The following is a 16,775-nucleotide window of genomic DNA, read 5'->3' as shown; positions in this document are numbered from 1 at the left end:
GCACTTAACTTTTGAGATGGAAAGAAATTGACTTATCTCAAAAATGCTCGAGCCAAAATTTGGGGGGGTCTGTAATGTATTCTTCAGTTTCTGTAGACTTGATCCGTAGAAGTGTAGTGTGAAGGACTTGGCTTTGTTGTAATTACTATTACTACGTGGCCTATAGATCCCTATTTCTGTCTCGGCAAATGTAGCTGATTAATTGCTTCAGTTAATTTAATGAACATTTCATCCTTTCTTTTGCATACCCATGCATTAATCAGATACAGTAGCCATCCAGTAATGGAGCAGTGCACAGATGTAGGGCTGAGGGAAAAGAGTGAGAAAAGAGAAGAAAATGGAGAATCCATTCTCAAAACAGCACTCATTTGATTACTGGCTGCTACTTCCTGCCTTGCAGGGACTTGGTTGCAGCTTTATGTGCCCTGCTGGCAGACTGGAGTCTTCAGTCTGCTTCTGCTCAGGGTGACCTGCAAACACTTCTGTGAACTAAGCTTCTGTCTTCTTCGATGAGATGCAGTTTTCTGGAGAAGGGAGGTTTATGGGATGTGTTATTCCTTCCCTTTTCTACTGTGGGAAAGAATTCTTTGGACTTAGATTATTAAACTGCAAAAATGGGCAATATAGCAATTGGAAACACATGCTCACTGCGGTTTTGTCTGCAGTCTGATGCTTAGTTGCCTTCTTGTGTCATTGTGCTCTAGTCTCACCTCCCCACTGCTCAGCACCTGGCATCCTAATACCTTCATGCACACTGCATAGAGGGTCACAGCGTTCTCATCTACCAGTTGGCTGGATAGTGAACATGAATTCACAAATAAAAAGGCAGGTGAAGATGTTTTGGTGGGCAAGTTTGTTTTGGAAAGCATCTCGGGAGATCATATAATCTAGTGAGGCTAGAAGGCTGGATCTGTATCGCTTCCAGTAGAGGTTTGTTTAACAGGTTCTTAAAGATTTACAATATCGGACACCTGATAGCTTTGACAAGTGATCTAAAACATGTGTTTATCTTTATTTTAAAAAGTTGTTACCTGACTCTCTTTACCTAAGCTGAGGCCTATTACTTCTTTTACAGATGTGGAACAAAATGCCCTTGCTGAGACCTTGGTACATCTGTGGGATTTTCTTACTTACCTCATGCAGTTGCTTTGCCTTAGCTAGTATCATTGCACTGTGTTCTACATCCCCCTTTTCTGCCTTTCTCACTTCAGATTCTTCAGTAATCTGAAGATTCATCATTTCATCTTCCCTGAAGTGCACCCAAAAAGGAATACAGGACTCCAAAATAAGCTTTGCCGTGGCTGATGATTTTGCTAGCTGCATGTGTTCATACGGCCCTCTGTGACATTTGCCTTCTGTGTAACAAGCTGGTGTTGAATCTTGTTTGAACTGTGAGCTCTAAGTCATTTAAGGTCTTACTGGAATTATTGCTTAGCTGATTGTTAACAGGCAGTTAATAGATAATTAGTCCTGCTTGATAAGGCCCATCTTAGGGCTGTGATAGCCAAATTGATATCCTTTCATGGAAGATATTTTTCCACTTTTGGAAGGCGGATGAACTGTTTCATCTGGAGCTTCATAAGGAAAAAAAACTGCTGGAGACAGTTACCTGCTGCTGCCTTAGTTGTCTTTAGTGGCTCATGCTGAGGTGATCCAGGCTGCAAGTAACTGCTGATAACTTTATAGTGGGAATGACTTGCAGGCTTAACTGATTAGGTTTGTGTTGAGTTCTCCTTGTGCCTAATTATAAGGAAGGATGAGACTGTACGTAGATCAGGTAACAGACAATAGATCAGTTAACAGCATAGCTGAAACTGAAGGACTGTTTAAAAATCTGTGTGAATTGGGAATGTATTTTTCCATCCAATTATACTGTAACACAGTGGTTTCATGTCTCTTCACCAGCCTGTGGAGAAGGACGTGTTTGTGGTACCAGTACAGCACTGTTGTAGCTCGGTATTTTGAGTACTACACGATAAGCATCAGAATCTCACACTGAGCAGGTATTTTGCTTAGTAAAAGTCCAGACTTGAGAAAGCAAGGAAATCACAGAATCACAGAATGGCTTGGGTTGGAAGGGGGGACCTCAGGGATCATCAAACTCCAATCTCCATATCTAGTACTAGACCAGGCTGCCCAGGGCTCCATCTGACATGGGCTTTTTGAACCTGGAAATGCTAACTGTATAAAAGTGGCTTGCTCAAATTAAAGTTCTATTGCTCTTCTTACCTTTTCCTGGTATGTATAGCTGAAATTGCAGGAGGAAATCATGTGACTTATGTTTATTCTTTCCTTGGAGAATCTGGACAAATGGAAAAGACATAAGACAGTCTACTTAATTAAGCCCCTGTAAATCTGTTAACCTTTGTTCTTTAGAATAAAATAATGCTGAAGTTATTCTAGAAGGGTCCTACTAGGGTTTTTCATGTCCTTGTGTCTAGAGAATTAAAAGTAAACAGAGGGTTTAGTGCCTCTGGAAATCCTCTTTTCCTTGTGACGCACCTTGTGATAGCTGTCCAGTGTCTGGCAGTTGGATTTCTGTCTCTGGTAGCTTTTCTGCTCACTGTTTTGCCAGATGTGTCAGTCTGACTTTGGATGTTTGAGACCTTTTCTGTGGAAGTAGAGGTTACCACAAATATTGGATTTCATTGGTGTCTTTTTAATTACTACTTGGTTATACATACCTGCTTCTTGTACCTTTCCTATAACTTTCCCTGGAAAGTTGGGGATTACATTACACGAGGATTCCTGTTACACTGTCTGGGTGTCTCACCAGTCAGTAGTTGTCGCTTACCTGAGCTTACTGTGAAAGCATCAGTGTCCCAGTGTTGTAGAATTTGCTGTGAAGAAGCTTTTAATTCCTGTCTTCTGGTTTGTGTTAGACCTTAGATTGTGTATCAGAGAGGTTATCATGTAGGTGTTAATATCTCTCTTCTTCCATTAAGATTTTTCCCAGCAGATCACGCACTTGAAAGGGCAAAGGAGACATGAGGATACGTGTGTAACAGGAAATGTTTTCTTTGGTGTATGTGGACATGGTTCTTTCTGAATAACTTTTGAGTGACTGTGATTAATTTCTCGTTAGTTAGGCATGACATGCACTGCTCACATGGGAGACCTGAAGCCACTTTTTCTTTTTAGACACTGCCCCTTTGGTATTTAGCAGTTTTACACATTCACAGATACCACACAGTATGCATTAACCATTCTCCATATGTTTTCCAGAAAATCTCCTTGAGGTATCTGAAGTCCATATGGCTATGTATGATGAAGACCTCTTGAAAAATCCCTTTTATTTGGCCATTCAGAAGCGACGTCCTGATCTCTGCAGCAAAGTTGCAGAACTCCATGGTATTGTAAGTATAAATAAGTGTATTCTAAATTAACTTATTAAATAGCTGCAAATTTTTATTTAAATTCAATGCTTCTTAAGACTTATGAAGTTCAGCACAAGCCTGCTAAATATTTTATCTGCAAATGTGGACCTCTTGGTAACTGTGCAGTAGTAACACATGGAAGTGAAAGCTTCTAACCTTCACAGGAAGCTTTCTTTCTTTTACGAATCAGTTGTATATTCTTGCACTTGTCAAATATCTGTCAAATATCCGCAGAACCCAGTTGTTCTATTAACATGCAAAATTGTCTTTCTGTTCTTGAGTCTGACCTCTTATTCTGGTGGTTCTAGAGCTGATAATGGAATGACTCTACATTTCCAGCATAAAAGTATTTGTATTGTGAGTTATACTGCTGCTTCTGGAGAAGGAAGGCTGTCATTTTAAGAACAGAAGCAATTTGAATGTGCGTTTCCTGACAATGAAATGTATTTTCTTTCAGTGTGTATAGAGTTCCTGGTATTGAAAGGAATGAGATCTCGCACTACATAATTTTTCCTCATTGAATAGTATTTTCCTGTAACTTGAAAGTGCTCACACTGCTTTTACTCAAAATGACTGAAATTACTCCAAGAAAGTATTGTCTGAATGGAGAGTAACTTAGTTAAAAGAAGAAACTCAGGATTCCTTTTGTATTGGTAGTAGGAGTTTGAGCTTCTTGACATCAGAACAAATTGAAAATTAGATTAGCATTGTGTATATGGATGTTAAAATGAGTCTTGCTTACTAGTCAAGAATTTGTCTTTATCTGCCAATCTATTATAGTATAAAAGGCAAAAGCAATCAGAATGGTGATTTATTGTATTTATCTCCAAATTGTGATCTAACTCTATTTTAGGTATTAGTTCCATGCAAAGGAAGCCTTTCAAGCAACAGTCTTTCCAATTGCCAGTTTGAATCTTATGTACTGAAGCCGCTAGAAGAAAGTTTTCAGACCTTAAATGGAAAGGTATTTCCGTTTTGGTATCTTGGGGACACTCTGGTAAATGATTCACTGCAGTTGGTAACTAACTGAACTAATGGTGGCTACAGGAGCCAGTGAAGAGCTAGTGCTAACTGGCAAATATATATATCAGCCATCTAAAACAGTGTTCTCTGGGATATGTTGCTTTCTAGTGATATGTGTTTTGATATGCTCTCAGGAGTGATTATCCTATTTAGATGGTTCTGACTCTGATTTTCGGTTTACTACATCAGTGAAGCAGCTTTGTCAAGCTTATCTATGTGTTTTAGTTATGGAACTTTTGACTGCGTAAATGGGTTCTCTCCATTTTTGGCTGTTAGGAATCTTGTTGCTTGGCTTAAGGGCCATTTTCACTTAATTAGTTAATTAGCTAAAGCATCTTTAGCTTTCATGCTGCCTGTACTGTATGCAGATGCAAGTTCACCAAGGATTAAGACAACTAAGATAATACTGAGTAGTATCTGAGGCCTGATTTAGAAACTAATGCAAAGCCATTATAACCAATGCTAACACTGCATAGATTTAAGATGAATTTTTTTTTTCCCCGCTTGCCATTTTTGCAATACAGTCTGAGATTTTTGCACCTATTTGCAGGCAGTTATTTAGGTATTCCTACTGTAGATGTTCACTCTAGAATTCTTTGGGATATAAAGCTGAGCATGAGGCAACGTAGACAAGATAGATGGTGTCTTACTAAGGTGAACCGTAGACAACAAATATAAATTGCTTTTTTTCCAGTTACTATTCTACTAAAAGTGCTTGAAAATCTGCAAATAGTTACTTGGTTTCAGATATTCTCTAAACTAACTTCAGCAGAGGGCTTGAAAGGAAAGTGAGTACAAGCAAGGTTTAGCTGGCTGTTGTAAACTGCAGGATCCCTGTTTCAGCCTACACAGCGTGAGAATATGAGAAATCTGGAGTCTGTGACTTTTCCATGTTGCAAGATTCTTATTTCCCTGGGGGTATAGCTGTGCAATGCAGAAGTTAGAAGAATTGTTTTTTGAATTTTTCCACTTCTTCTTTTCCAGGAGATCTTCATACAAGGAAATCTTGTCATCTTAGGAACTGGTTTTAACTATCATCTCTCGGTACCTGTTCTTTTTGAGGAAACATTTTACAATGAAAAAGAAGAAAGCTTTAGTATTTTGTGCATAGCTCATCCACTGGAAAAAACAGAAAACACAAGTAGGTGTTGCAGTGATAAAGTGATAACTGTTGGACTTGTTTGCACAGTGATCAAATCAGTATCTTTATTTGATGTACTTAATTCATTCTGAGAAGTGTGGAGTTGACTGAAAGCTCACAGCACTTACTGATATGCTGGTGTGGGTGTTAGTATGTTGTTGTAAAAGCATTAAGTTGGTGCAAGCCAAACTTTATTTTTATAGGGCTTGTGTCTCAGTCTCCATGGTAAAGAATTATGGTGTACTTGATACAGCTTTTGTTTTGTTTTTTTTTTAACAGTACTCAGTTTAGTGTTGGCTGTTTAAAGGTAGAATTTAATCTCCTTGACACCTGTCTTTGGATGAAAGTGGATGCACAAAATTGGATTGTGGTAAATTCGTAGTCACTTCATTAGTGTTTAGAGGCTGTGTAGTATGTAGCAGCTCATTTGGAGGTCATCTGTCTCATTTCATTTAATGTATTCTTTTTTTTTTTTTTCCCTAATATTAAAAAAGCTGCTTGGTGAGGCTAGAATGCTCTTTCCAAGGTTGCTGTTCAAGCTGTGAATGTAACAGGATTTCCTTATGGAATTTTGTACCAAATAAGTAACTGAAGCTTCTTGAAATGTTTGCTTTTTTCTGAATTAAAAGCATCTCATCTTTCTAAATAAGTAATAATGTAAACAAATGATGAAGTGGTACTGGGCAAGTGTGAAAATAATGCTGTGAGAAGTTTGGATGTTATGCTGGAAGTAAAATAGCTGAAATACATAGAGGCTCAAACTATAAATAAGAATATATGCATAAAATCTGTTTTTCAGTTTTTTTGGCTATTATTAGTGTAGTTGTACAGCAGCCTTTCAGAACTGAGGTGACTTGTAATTTCTAAGTAATTTGAAATGAATGAGATCTAAGCCTATTATTAGTGCATTGAGTGCAGATGAAGGGCTTGCCTAGAGGAATTTTCTTGGAAAATCTATATATAAATAAATGAATTCAAAATAAGGGATCAAACTGTATTATTTAGAAGAAAAGTGGATTTGATTCAACATGTACATGGAGCAACTTTGCCCTCTCATTCAGGGAAAAAAAAGGTGCCTATAATAATAGGCTATTAAATAGGCTATGTAAAAGTTCAGGATGTGGGTGTTTTTATTTTTTACAGCTTATTTAGAGCACACTATCTTCCTGCATGGGCACTCAGTCAGTACTGTAATATGCTTTTCTTAAATTTCATGCCTGTCTCATGCTTCAGTTATGAGCAGCAATAAATTACCCCAGAGTGAAAGAGCATGCAGAATCAGTTTTTAGCTATTCCAAGCAGATACTTGACATAAAAGGCAAGAAAGCTGGCTCCGAGTGGGGTTATTTAACTGCAATAAGTTTTCATAATTGAAAGCAACACCTTCATTTAAAAGCGTAGTAAGCTGAAATAATGTTTCAATACACACAAGCTGGCTTGATATCTATTACTAGGAGGAGCTTTACTGTGCATGTGTATTCAATGTGTTAATTCTTGGGTTTCATTTTTAGATGAATCTACAGCTTCATCAAACCTTTATTCTCTCAAAAATATCGAAGATGTTAGAGAATTCTTGGGAAGGCACTGTGAGAGATTTGATAAATACATAGGATCCTTCTACCGAACATTTAAAGAACATGAACGGAAGAGCCTCCGCCACTACATTGTCAGTATTTTGCTGCTTAGTTCACTAAATATAATTCATTTCACTGCTTTGGATATCTTTTCCTGTTAAGATTTGCTATGTCAGAATTGTCCAGGGAAGAACGTAGGGAGGGAGGAAAGAATTTATAACTGTGTATTGCTGCATCTTGACTGTTATGGAAATGCAGTTCTTGCTAAAGATCTTATTTTGCTTATTGATACTGTGTGCTTCTAAGTCAGGGAAGCTCTCCTTTCTTTACTATTTTATGCTTTGTTGCTTCCTATTATTAACACAAATCTACTTTTTTTTTTTCCTTCCTAGGATTCTGTCAGTGCACTTTATACCAAATGTCTCCAGCATCTTCTGAGAGATTCACACTTGGTAAACACATCACTAAATACAATAGTATGTAGCGTTACTTAAGCAATACATCATTTAACTCTCTTGCTGTTTATGTGGCTTTTCCTTTTTTTAGAAGATGCTTGCGAAGCAAGAAGAGCAGATGAATCTGATTAAACAAGCAGTTGAAGTAAGCATCTGAAATGAAGGAAAACAATTGGCAAGCAATTTTAGCTGTCCCTTTCATGTCTAAGCTACTGTTCTTTTCCAACAGATGTATATCCACCATGCTATTTATGATCTAGTCTTTAAATATGTGGGGACTATTGAGGCAAGTGAGGTAAGTTTGATTGCTAAAGATTAACTACATTAATCCAATGCATTTTAAAAACTTATTGCCTTTCTGTTGATTAGGATGCTGCTTTTAACAAAATCACAAGAAGCCTTCAAGACCTCCAGCAAAAAGACATTGGAGTAAAGCCTGAGTTTAGGTGAGTGTTTTTGAGTTGTCACTGAGATCCTGTCTCAAATAGCTTTCAGACAGGCCAAAAAGTTATCCTTCAGACAATAGCAAATTTTTGTTATGCTTCATTCCTTTGAGATAGAACAACTGTGTTCTTTTAAGGCAGTTGTTTCATTGTTACTTCTTTGCTTATGGGGTTTTATGCCTCCCTTTTGATCTACAAGGTGCAGAAATGCAAGTGTAGGGTAGAGATAGAAATGTGCCAATACCAGTCTTCATTTCATCTCTGAATAAGTTCAGACTTGGATTTTAGACATTTCGCACAGGAGCTGTGATGTATGTTGACAATTTCTTTCAAATTATTTCATAGTTTTAATATACCACGAGCCAAGCGAGAACTGAGTCAGCTGAACAAATGTACTTCCCCTCAACAGAAGCTACTTTGTCTACGGAAAGTGGTACAAATTATTATGCAGTCACCTAGCCAAAGAGGTCAGTAAATAGTGAATTAAAATAAAGCTCTGAGATTAGTTTTCTCTTAACATCTATGCACTGTGGTGTATAAACACCTGTTTGAATTAGTCTTATGGGTTAAACAATTACATTGAGGTCTGCTGATATCTGAAAACAAAATCATTGCAACGCAAGCTCTTCAGCACTTTAAGATATGAGTGAGCTGAAGTACTTGATTAACTGTATGTTTTAGCTAGAGCATGTGGCAAGTTTATGTGGTCCAAGACTTTCTCAGGTGGGAAAAGTGTCATTAAACAGTGAAGATTGCTATTGGCTTATTCTTGTCTGCTTGTCTGTACTCCATGTTAATCTTGAAATCAAAAGTCTAGTGACTATAAATGCAGAGCTGCATTTATAGGCATCAGTTTTGGTTTGAACTGTGAGATTACTAATATCAGATGTAAATTCTTTCTTCTAGTTAACATGGAAATCATGTGTGCAGATGATCTTCTCTCTGTCTTGCTGTATCTACTTGTAAAAACAGAAATCCCAAACTGGTATGTAACTTCTTTGGTTGTACAAGGCTCCATCATATTGCATTTAATGGTACAGTGGGGTCAAATGTTTCTGGACCTCTAGTAATAGCCTATCCAAAATGCAAGAGGGGTAATGTGATTCAGAAAACTAGTCAGATAAACAGCAAAGATGTGACAGAATTCAGGACTACTGGGAATTTGTGTTGATTCCAAGTCTGGAAAACTGTTGTAATGGGGAAATCTTCAATTTACTGGATCTGTATGTCCAGCTCAGAACAGCTATGATATTGCCAGCCTAACAGTCTTTCTAAAAGTTTTTTCTTAACTCACATTTAGTGTCTGCCTGGATTGTCTGAAATGAGCTGTGATATTAACATATGTCATGCTAGTATCAACTTTAATGGTTCACTGTCTTAACTTTATTTCAGGATGGCCAACTTGAGTTACATCAAGAACTTCAGGCTTTGCAGTTCGGTGAAGGATGAATTGGGATACTGTCTAACCTCAATTGAGGCTGCAATAGAATACATACGACAAGGCAACCTCTCTGACAGATCAACAGTAAGCTAATCTTAAAGTCTGTCAAATGTGGTTTTGGTAAGGTTGTGCAATTATGTACCACTGTGGGGGTAAATCAAATCAGAAGAAGCAAACAGCTAACAAGTTCACTTTTCACATCTTGAAAGGTTAGGAGGCAGCTATACCTGAAGCAGAAGATTAAATGTTCTAATGAAGTGCCAGTCCTGTAGCAACACTTGCTCACTGTAAGAAGCAGATAAATCTGAAATAGATGTCTCTCTGTTATGACTAGAAAAAATGTCATCTCTGTTTTTCTGAATTTTAAGAAGAATTTTAATACTTGTCTTCATTCTGTTGTGGTTGTGAAAGCAGTGCAGTGCATCATAGTAGGCATAGCTTGAACTTAAACCATTTTTCTTGGAATTTTAAAAAGCTTAGCTAGCAGAATGAAGATTTACTGGATAACTTTACATTACACTGCAGCTGAAGTTCTTTAAAAATAAGTGTTTGCAGTGCACATAACTCCATTAAACAAAGTTGATAATTTAGTGGGAGTGCAGGACTGTATCATGTTAAATGGTGCTTGAAGGCTGAATTTGTTTCTCAGGATTTCTAACACAGCAGGGACTAGAAGTTTGTGGATTCATTGCAGCTAGACCTTCTGTCTATCAGGTCCAGTCCCTTTGGGCTACTCCGAAATGATATTGATGTGACCTTAGAAGCTTCTGTACTCTGAAAACTTTCTAGCTTATTAGAGATATCCATTCTTGTATCTTCTGCTTAAAAGAAAATTAAAAGTCTACTGTTGCAAAACTGCTTCTTCATGCTCTGTTGTAGAAATTAAAATAGCTAACTCAGAACCAGTATGAATTTTGGTGTGTCGGTTTGTCCAACTGCAGAGCACTGGAATGTAATTGCAGAAGCCAGACTAGTGGCTCAGTGTGCAGGGATTGGGATGGGACGACCTGGGGCACTTAAACACTTAACTGTCATTTTAGTCTTTTTGCTGTTTGTGGTTTTGTTTTTTGTTATTCTCTCTGTGAATTAGTCATGCATGTGTTTGTTTTGTACACAAAAAAGCACTCTTTTATGTGTAAAGAAATTATGGTGGTACTTGTTTGCAGTGCTATTTCAAATTGTTGAAGGAAAAAAAAGAATAAAAATGTTAGTTTAAAAGGAAAACAGCTCTCCAGTCAATTTTGCTTCCTGCAGTCACTTGGCTTACATTAATAATTAATACACAAATAGCAGTGCTAATGGTCTGGAAGTAGAACTGGAGCCAAAGTAGAATTATCTTCCACAAAAATGTCAGCAAATTAAAGAAAATAAAGACTGTTTCTGATGAAGTGCCTGCTCCTATCTCTTCTTATACAGTATGACTAGCTGTTTGTTTTGTTTTTTCTTTATGGGCTAGAATTGCCCTCAGTAACTTCTTGGTAAGTATCACCGGCAATAGAATATTGTACTTATTTATCTGGGAGGTGCTTGTCTTGAAAGATGAGCTACATCTCAGTTTGTGTGAGGGCTGTCCCATGCTTCTTACATAAGTGTCTGCACCAGTATACAGTGTTCAGAAGAGTGAGCTGAATCAGCTCCAGGCCTGTACTGCTAGTTCCCTGCTTTCTGTACTTATAAACATATACTTGTGTATATGAGCAAGCAGCAGGAACTCACACACTTCTCACAGTAGTCAGCATGACTTGAAGACTAGATGGGGAGGAAATAAAAGGAGAGCCTTGGAGACAAGGAAGTGAGTCACCCCTTGGTCTCTATCGCAGGTTAAAAGGAAAAACCATTGTCCCTACTGCAGGTAGAAAGGAAAGGTGGCACACCTAGTTTCTGCCTCTTTGTTGTAGCAGATAGCCCCGCTATGGGAACTGAAAAAAGGGAGTAAGGAGATGGATGAACATAGCAGAAACCTCTGATGGAATTGTGCTCCCTTCAGAAACTAAGCAGTTTAGGTATTTCCTTTATTCTGTGATAAAGGGAGATCTGCTTTCTGCTTAAAAGCAGCAGTTGTCAGATTGATACCCCACAGCTTCCATTTACAGATTGTGCTCGAAGGTTTCCAGGCTCTGAGCAGGAACATTGCTGTGCCCTGGGCCTTCGTTACGGCTCCTCATGTGGCTATGTTTAATTTTATAGTTGGCTTCAGATGGCGTTTCTGATGGCTGACTAATGCTCTTGTCCAATCCCTAATGAAACCAACTACAGAAGGAGAACTCCACAGGGAGCTAATGTACCCTGTGGGAAAATGGTATGTCTTCTTCATGTCAGTAAGAAAATTACACTTAAAGACTTACCCGGACCTTCACTGAAGATGATACAAGTCTTGGAAAGACAATTTCAGTGTGGGTCAAAATGAGGAGAGAAGCATGCAACTGATGGCATGGAAGACTACGTTTTTCTGTCAAACTTCCTTAATGCGATTTACTTACTATGTATTAGCTGTGCACAGGAACTTAAACAAGGGTTTTCATGTAAAACACCATGAAAGGGACAGTATTAATGCTATGCATAGTTTTGCTGCTTTTTGAGTTTTTCTATAAAAGAAAAAGCATATGAGTGGCTAATTAAATTCTTGAACAATTTCAGTATTAAAGCTTTAACATTTTTCATAGCTAATAAATATTTTGATTTTTCTGTCCATGGAGATCAATGGCCACATACTTCATTACTCCGAAAAGATAGATGTGGGTATCTTTAGCTGAAGTGCCCAGGTCTGAAGAACTGATGAATGTCACCTTCATGTCTCTAAATTCAAAACCAATAATAATTTCACATCTGCCAACAACTTTCTGTTCGTAAGAAGGTGAAATCTGAGCTAACAGATTTCTGTTATTATAGAAAAAGCAAAACAAATAGCATAAGTACCTGAGCACAGCTTGCCTACCCAAATAGTCTGGGTTTTAAAAGCTGTCAGTTAGATTAGCTACATGGTTAGGATGGGTGATCTAATAAAAATACAACCAAATGACCACGTAGACATGTTAAGATTATACAGATTGACTGCTGAGTTTACAAAGATACCATGTGATTTATGAAGGAGGTTTTAATATTGCGATAGAGGACAGAACCACATCCAGCTTGAAGCTGCTTGTTTTCTCTTGCAGTTTTGGATTATTTATCCATTCCAAAATCTCAACATTTGAAGTATTGAAAGAAGTTCAATTTAGAGATAATGTGCTGTGAAGTATAGATCTGAACTTTCATCTCCATAGGCCTCTCAGATGTTTCTAACAACCTTATAGGCTTTAACAACAGAGGATTCTTTTAGAGAGTGTTGCAAGAGAGGTACTGATCTTGAGATTTCCTTGATGAAAACTAGAAAATCTGAATTTTCACTGACTGTGATTTTTGATTTTTACTTGTAAATGTTAATTTATTTATATATATTACCTTCAGGAATCTGACAGGCTGTATGACAAGCTGCTTTTAAGACAAAGGATGAACTTTTTGTCCCAGATGTCTACTACTCCAATCGATTGTTTATTTAAGGTGAATAATTTTATTGGCAAAAGTATATATATACTTAATTATTTTATATTTACATACTGCCATTTGTGGGATTTTTCTGGAATGTAACACAGCATTAATTATATTAGTACTGCAAAGTATATTTTAGTAGTTGTTAAAAGTATGTTTGTATTTCTGTGCCAAAACATTACTAAGTTAATATGACTGTATGAATTCTGGCCTAAGAAATATGGACTCAGACAACGATGAAATGCTACTGCTGTTGGCATCGATCTGTCCTTTTAAAGCATGCATGTAATGCTAGTAATTACTTGCATCTCACTATCTTCAGTCCTTAAAATTAAAGAAGTTGCTGAAATAAGTTGTGTGGCCACCTGATAGCTACTTCATATTGTGCGTTTATGTCTAATTGTTGTTCTAAAAGAATTTTCCTTGTACAAGGAAACAAAGTAGAGCTTCTAATTATATGTGTTTGCTGTTTATGGCTAGAGATGTTGTAATTTTATAGAAACGTTTTTGCACAGAGGGAGCTCAATTTTGTGACCAAGTCTAATTGTTGTGTTATTTTTAATAGAAAGCGAGGTAAGCCAAGAACAGATTATTTTTAATGCAGAATGCCCATTAAAGGGTTTTGTGCTGTGACATTGTTCATTTCTACTTTCTAACGGTTGAGTATTTGTCTTTTATGATGAGTTTCTTTGTTTTCGTGCTTTGGTAAATCGTTTTTCTTTTCTTCCAGGTTTTTGTGAGGGTGGCTTTTTAGATCAGTTCCTCATTCTCTATTTTCTCTTGGCTTTTTGTAGCATATTGCTTCAGGTAATCAGGAGGAAGTGGAGCGATTGCTAAGTCAAGGTGACAGCGATAAGGACACTGTACAAAAAATGTGCCATCCTCTCTGTTACTGTGACAAATGTGAGAAGCTAGTTTCTGGGTAAGCACTTTTTGTTTCTGCGAGTGCAGGAAAAGCTGTGTGGAACTGTTAGTCTGAGATTTACTTTAGAAAGTATGCTGCTTTCAGTTATGGAGGATGTTGGTAGCACTTAGAGCTAGCTTATGTTCATATAGTTTGAAACAGCAGAAGAAATATATTAGGAGGGTACTGAATGCCTTGGATCCAGGCAAATGTTGTGATGGAGGCTGTGTATCTTTAGGTAAGTGTGGTGTGGAATGTTTCTTCTCTTGAGCAACTTACACATTGTGGACAAAAACACTCTCAAAAAACATAAAACTCTGGATAGAATAATTTGTCAGTGTGAAAAGTTAAAGGATAAGGAGTTTCAGCATCAGTTTCTTGTAAGCCTTGGCAGTGTCTCTCTCTTCATCTCCTCATTAACCCTGCTGCATAGGTAATTAAGCTGCTTTTAAACCACTGTGTTTTGCAGGAAACTGAATGATTCTTCAATTGTCACTCCATTTTCCCGAGATGACCGGGGATATACACCACTTCATATAGCTGCTATTTGTGGTGAGTCTCCATGTTTTTTTTGCTAATGTTTTTACCTTCTTATGTTCTACTTTTTCCTGTTAAGATCTTTCCTAGCTTTCACTATATAGTGAATTTTACATTGAAGTGTTTTTAGCTTATTAGCTATGAGAGCTGATATCTTGGCCCATGCTGAAGTTGCTGCATTTTCTTTTAAGCTCATTTTCTTTACAGGCAGGTTATTGTTTCTTTGCCAGCAGCTTACTTTTGCTTACTGTGGTTTGTTCTTCAGTTGTGAAAAAAGTTAAAATTTCATCAGAAATGTTCACCTTCATTCATTAATTATTATCTTGAATCCTAATATGGGAAAGCTTTGTGTGATATGACTTCATTTTCTTACTCAAAATACAAACCCAGCTTGCTTGTAGCTGGTGGTTCTTTGGCAGAATTTTGACCATGTGTAACTTGCAACAGAAAATACCCAGTGGGAATTAAATAAGTGTGTAGAAAGTATGCAGAAATGGAGGTTATCATGTTTGAATATGAAAAGTAGCAATGTTCTGTAGAAAACTTTGTCTCTTCTAACGACTGTTTATTTTTCCAAGGGCAAACATCATTAGTGGATTTACTAGTAGCCAAAGGAGCCATTGTCAATGCTACAGATTACCACGGTTCAACTCCACTTCACCTTGCCTGTCAGAAGGGATATCAGAATGTTACAGTAAGCACTAAAAGGCTTAATTAGAAATAAAAGCAAGTACTTAACCTAAATAATAGATATCTGACTCTTATTAAACTGTTCTACTGTTACTGTCATTTAGGTCTTTTGAGAAGGTTTTACTAGACGTGTATGTGCTGTCAGAACTGAGAATCTTTCAGCATTTTTATTTGCATAATGTATGTTTTACTTTACTGGAAGGTTTTCTGCCATTCATGATAAGCAAGTAATTGACAGCTGTGAATGCCTGAGAATTAATCCATTTTATTAATACTGATCTCTGATACGTAGTATCAGTAGAAAGCCTGTTAACTTTTTGCTCTTGGTTGGGACAAAAGAGCTGTTGCAGTCATTGGGATTAATTAAATTTCTTTGAATTGTGTTTAGGATAGACCACCTATGTTATGTACTCGAATTTTGTATATGTGAGATCCCTGAGTTACCATGACTTAAATAATTCTATGTCTTCACCACTATAGACTGATAATATGTGGGATAAATTATTGTGTGGTATATATATTGCAGTGTTTGCTGCAGTAGGTGATTCATTTTCTTCAATGACAAATCTGAATATGTAACCAGCAGCTTTATTTGTTTCTTGGGTTAGGGAAAAAAAGAAGTACTGTAATGCCAAAAGGGACTGTTAGTATTTGAAGCAGGAGAGTTTTCATTAAGTGCTTCATCATACTAGAAACCTAAAGGAACATACAGAGTAACAATTGCTTCTGTATTAATTTTTTAGTCACATAGATGTCTGCTTTTATTTTTCTTCTAAGCTTCTCTTGTTGCACTATAAGGCAAGTGCTGACGTTCAGGACAATAATGGAAATACTCCACTTCATTTAGCCTGCACTTACGGCCATGAGGATGTAAGTAATTGTTTTGTAACAAACTAAGTGGACATCTAAATGGAAAGGAATTAAACCATGATGCCAGTTTGCACTAGACTTCCATGTTTTAAAAAGAAAATAAATTGGAGGCTGTTTAATACTGTAAATTAAGACTTTATTCAGTAGTTCATAACAATTTTAATTAAACATTCACATTAAATATAATATTGTGCTAATTTAGTTATTTGATTTTAACTCTTTGTTTAACAATGCTCAACTATAAAAGTCTGCCTTTTAGGCAATGGATTATATGAGTAGGAATGAAAACAACCCATTTAAGCTTGCACATATTATATGAATTGAAGACTAATAATAATTTATTGATGGCTTTCCTTTTCTTTCCAGTGCATCAAAGCATTAGTCTACTATGATGTGCACTCCTGCAGACTAGATATTGGAAATGAAAAGGGAGATACCCCTCTCCATATAGCTGCTCGCTGGGGTTATCAAGGGATCATAGAAGTGCTTTTGCAAAATGGGGCAAATCCAAATACTCAAAACCGGATGAAAGAGACTTCACTGCAGTGTGCATTAAATTCCAAGGTACTGTTGTTTATCTTCCAGATTGATTTCACTGTGATGCAGTTCCACAGAAGTGTGGCTGCTTACATGTTAATAAGATTTTGTACTTTAGTACTGTTTAAGTTAAAATGTATATTTGCTTTTGAGGTAAAACGGTTGTGTTTTAAATCTAGTAGTATGAATGCAATCTCTCAGTAGTACAGAGCATAAATTTGTGACTGCTATTTTTAATCTTCTCAGTTGTAATCT

General features: G+C 36.9%; 1 protein-coding gene across 8 annotated transcripts in view; it reads left to right on the top strand.

The window, feature by feature from the left end:
• Window positions 1-16,775, top strand: part of ANKRD27 (ankyrin repeat domain 27) — a 34,528-nt gene that overhangs the window by 5,714 nt on the left and 12,039 nt on the right. For 6 of the 8 annotated variants that reach the window (XM_015874029.3, XM_015874026.3, XM_015874027.3 and 3 more), the window contains 17 exons: window positions 3,226-3,356; window positions 4,231-4,341; window positions 5,385-5,541; window positions 7,053-7,207; window positions 7,508-7,567; window positions 7,662-7,715; window positions 7,800-7,865; window positions 7,940-8,016; window positions 8,359-8,480; window positions 8,920-8,998; window positions 9,406-9,538; window positions 12,902-12,994; window positions 13,777-13,904; window positions 14,356-14,438; window positions 15,002-15,117; window positions 15,891-15,983; window positions 16,350-16,547. In XM_015874029.3, the coding sequence (XP_015729515.2) occupies window positions 3,226-3,356; window positions 4,231-4,341; window positions 5,385-5,541; window positions 7,053-7,207; window positions 7,508-7,567; window positions 7,662-7,715; window positions 7,800-7,865; window positions 7,940-8,016; window positions 8,359-8,480; window positions 8,920-8,998; window positions 9,406-9,538; window positions 12,902-12,994; window positions 13,777-13,904; window positions 14,356-14,438; window positions 15,002-15,117; window positions 15,891-15,983; window positions 16,350-16,547 (1,856 nt within the window). Of the gene's footprint in view, window positions 1-3,225; window positions 3,357-4,230; window positions 4,342-5,384; window positions 5,542-7,052; window positions 7,208-7,507; window positions 7,592-7,661; window positions 7,716-7,799; window positions 7,866-7,939; window positions 8,017-8,358; window positions 8,481-8,919; window positions 8,999-9,405; window positions 9,539-12,901; window positions 12,995-13,776; window positions 13,905-14,355; window positions 14,439-15,001; window positions 15,118-15,890; window positions 15,984-16,349; window positions 16,548-16,775 lie in introns of all 8 variants that reach the window. The other 2 variants (XM_085551096.1, XM_085551097.1) reach the window with 2 other exon arrangements.

Source organism: Coturnix japonica, chromosome 6 (genome assembly GCF_054131305.1).
Source record: "Coturnix japonica strain WE chromosome 6, WE-NBRP24, whole genome shotgun sequence".
NCBI lineage: Eukaryota > Metazoa > Chordata > Aves > Galliformes > Phasianidae > Coturnix > Coturnix japonica.
This window is presented reverse-complemented; position numbering and strand designations above follow the sequence as displayed.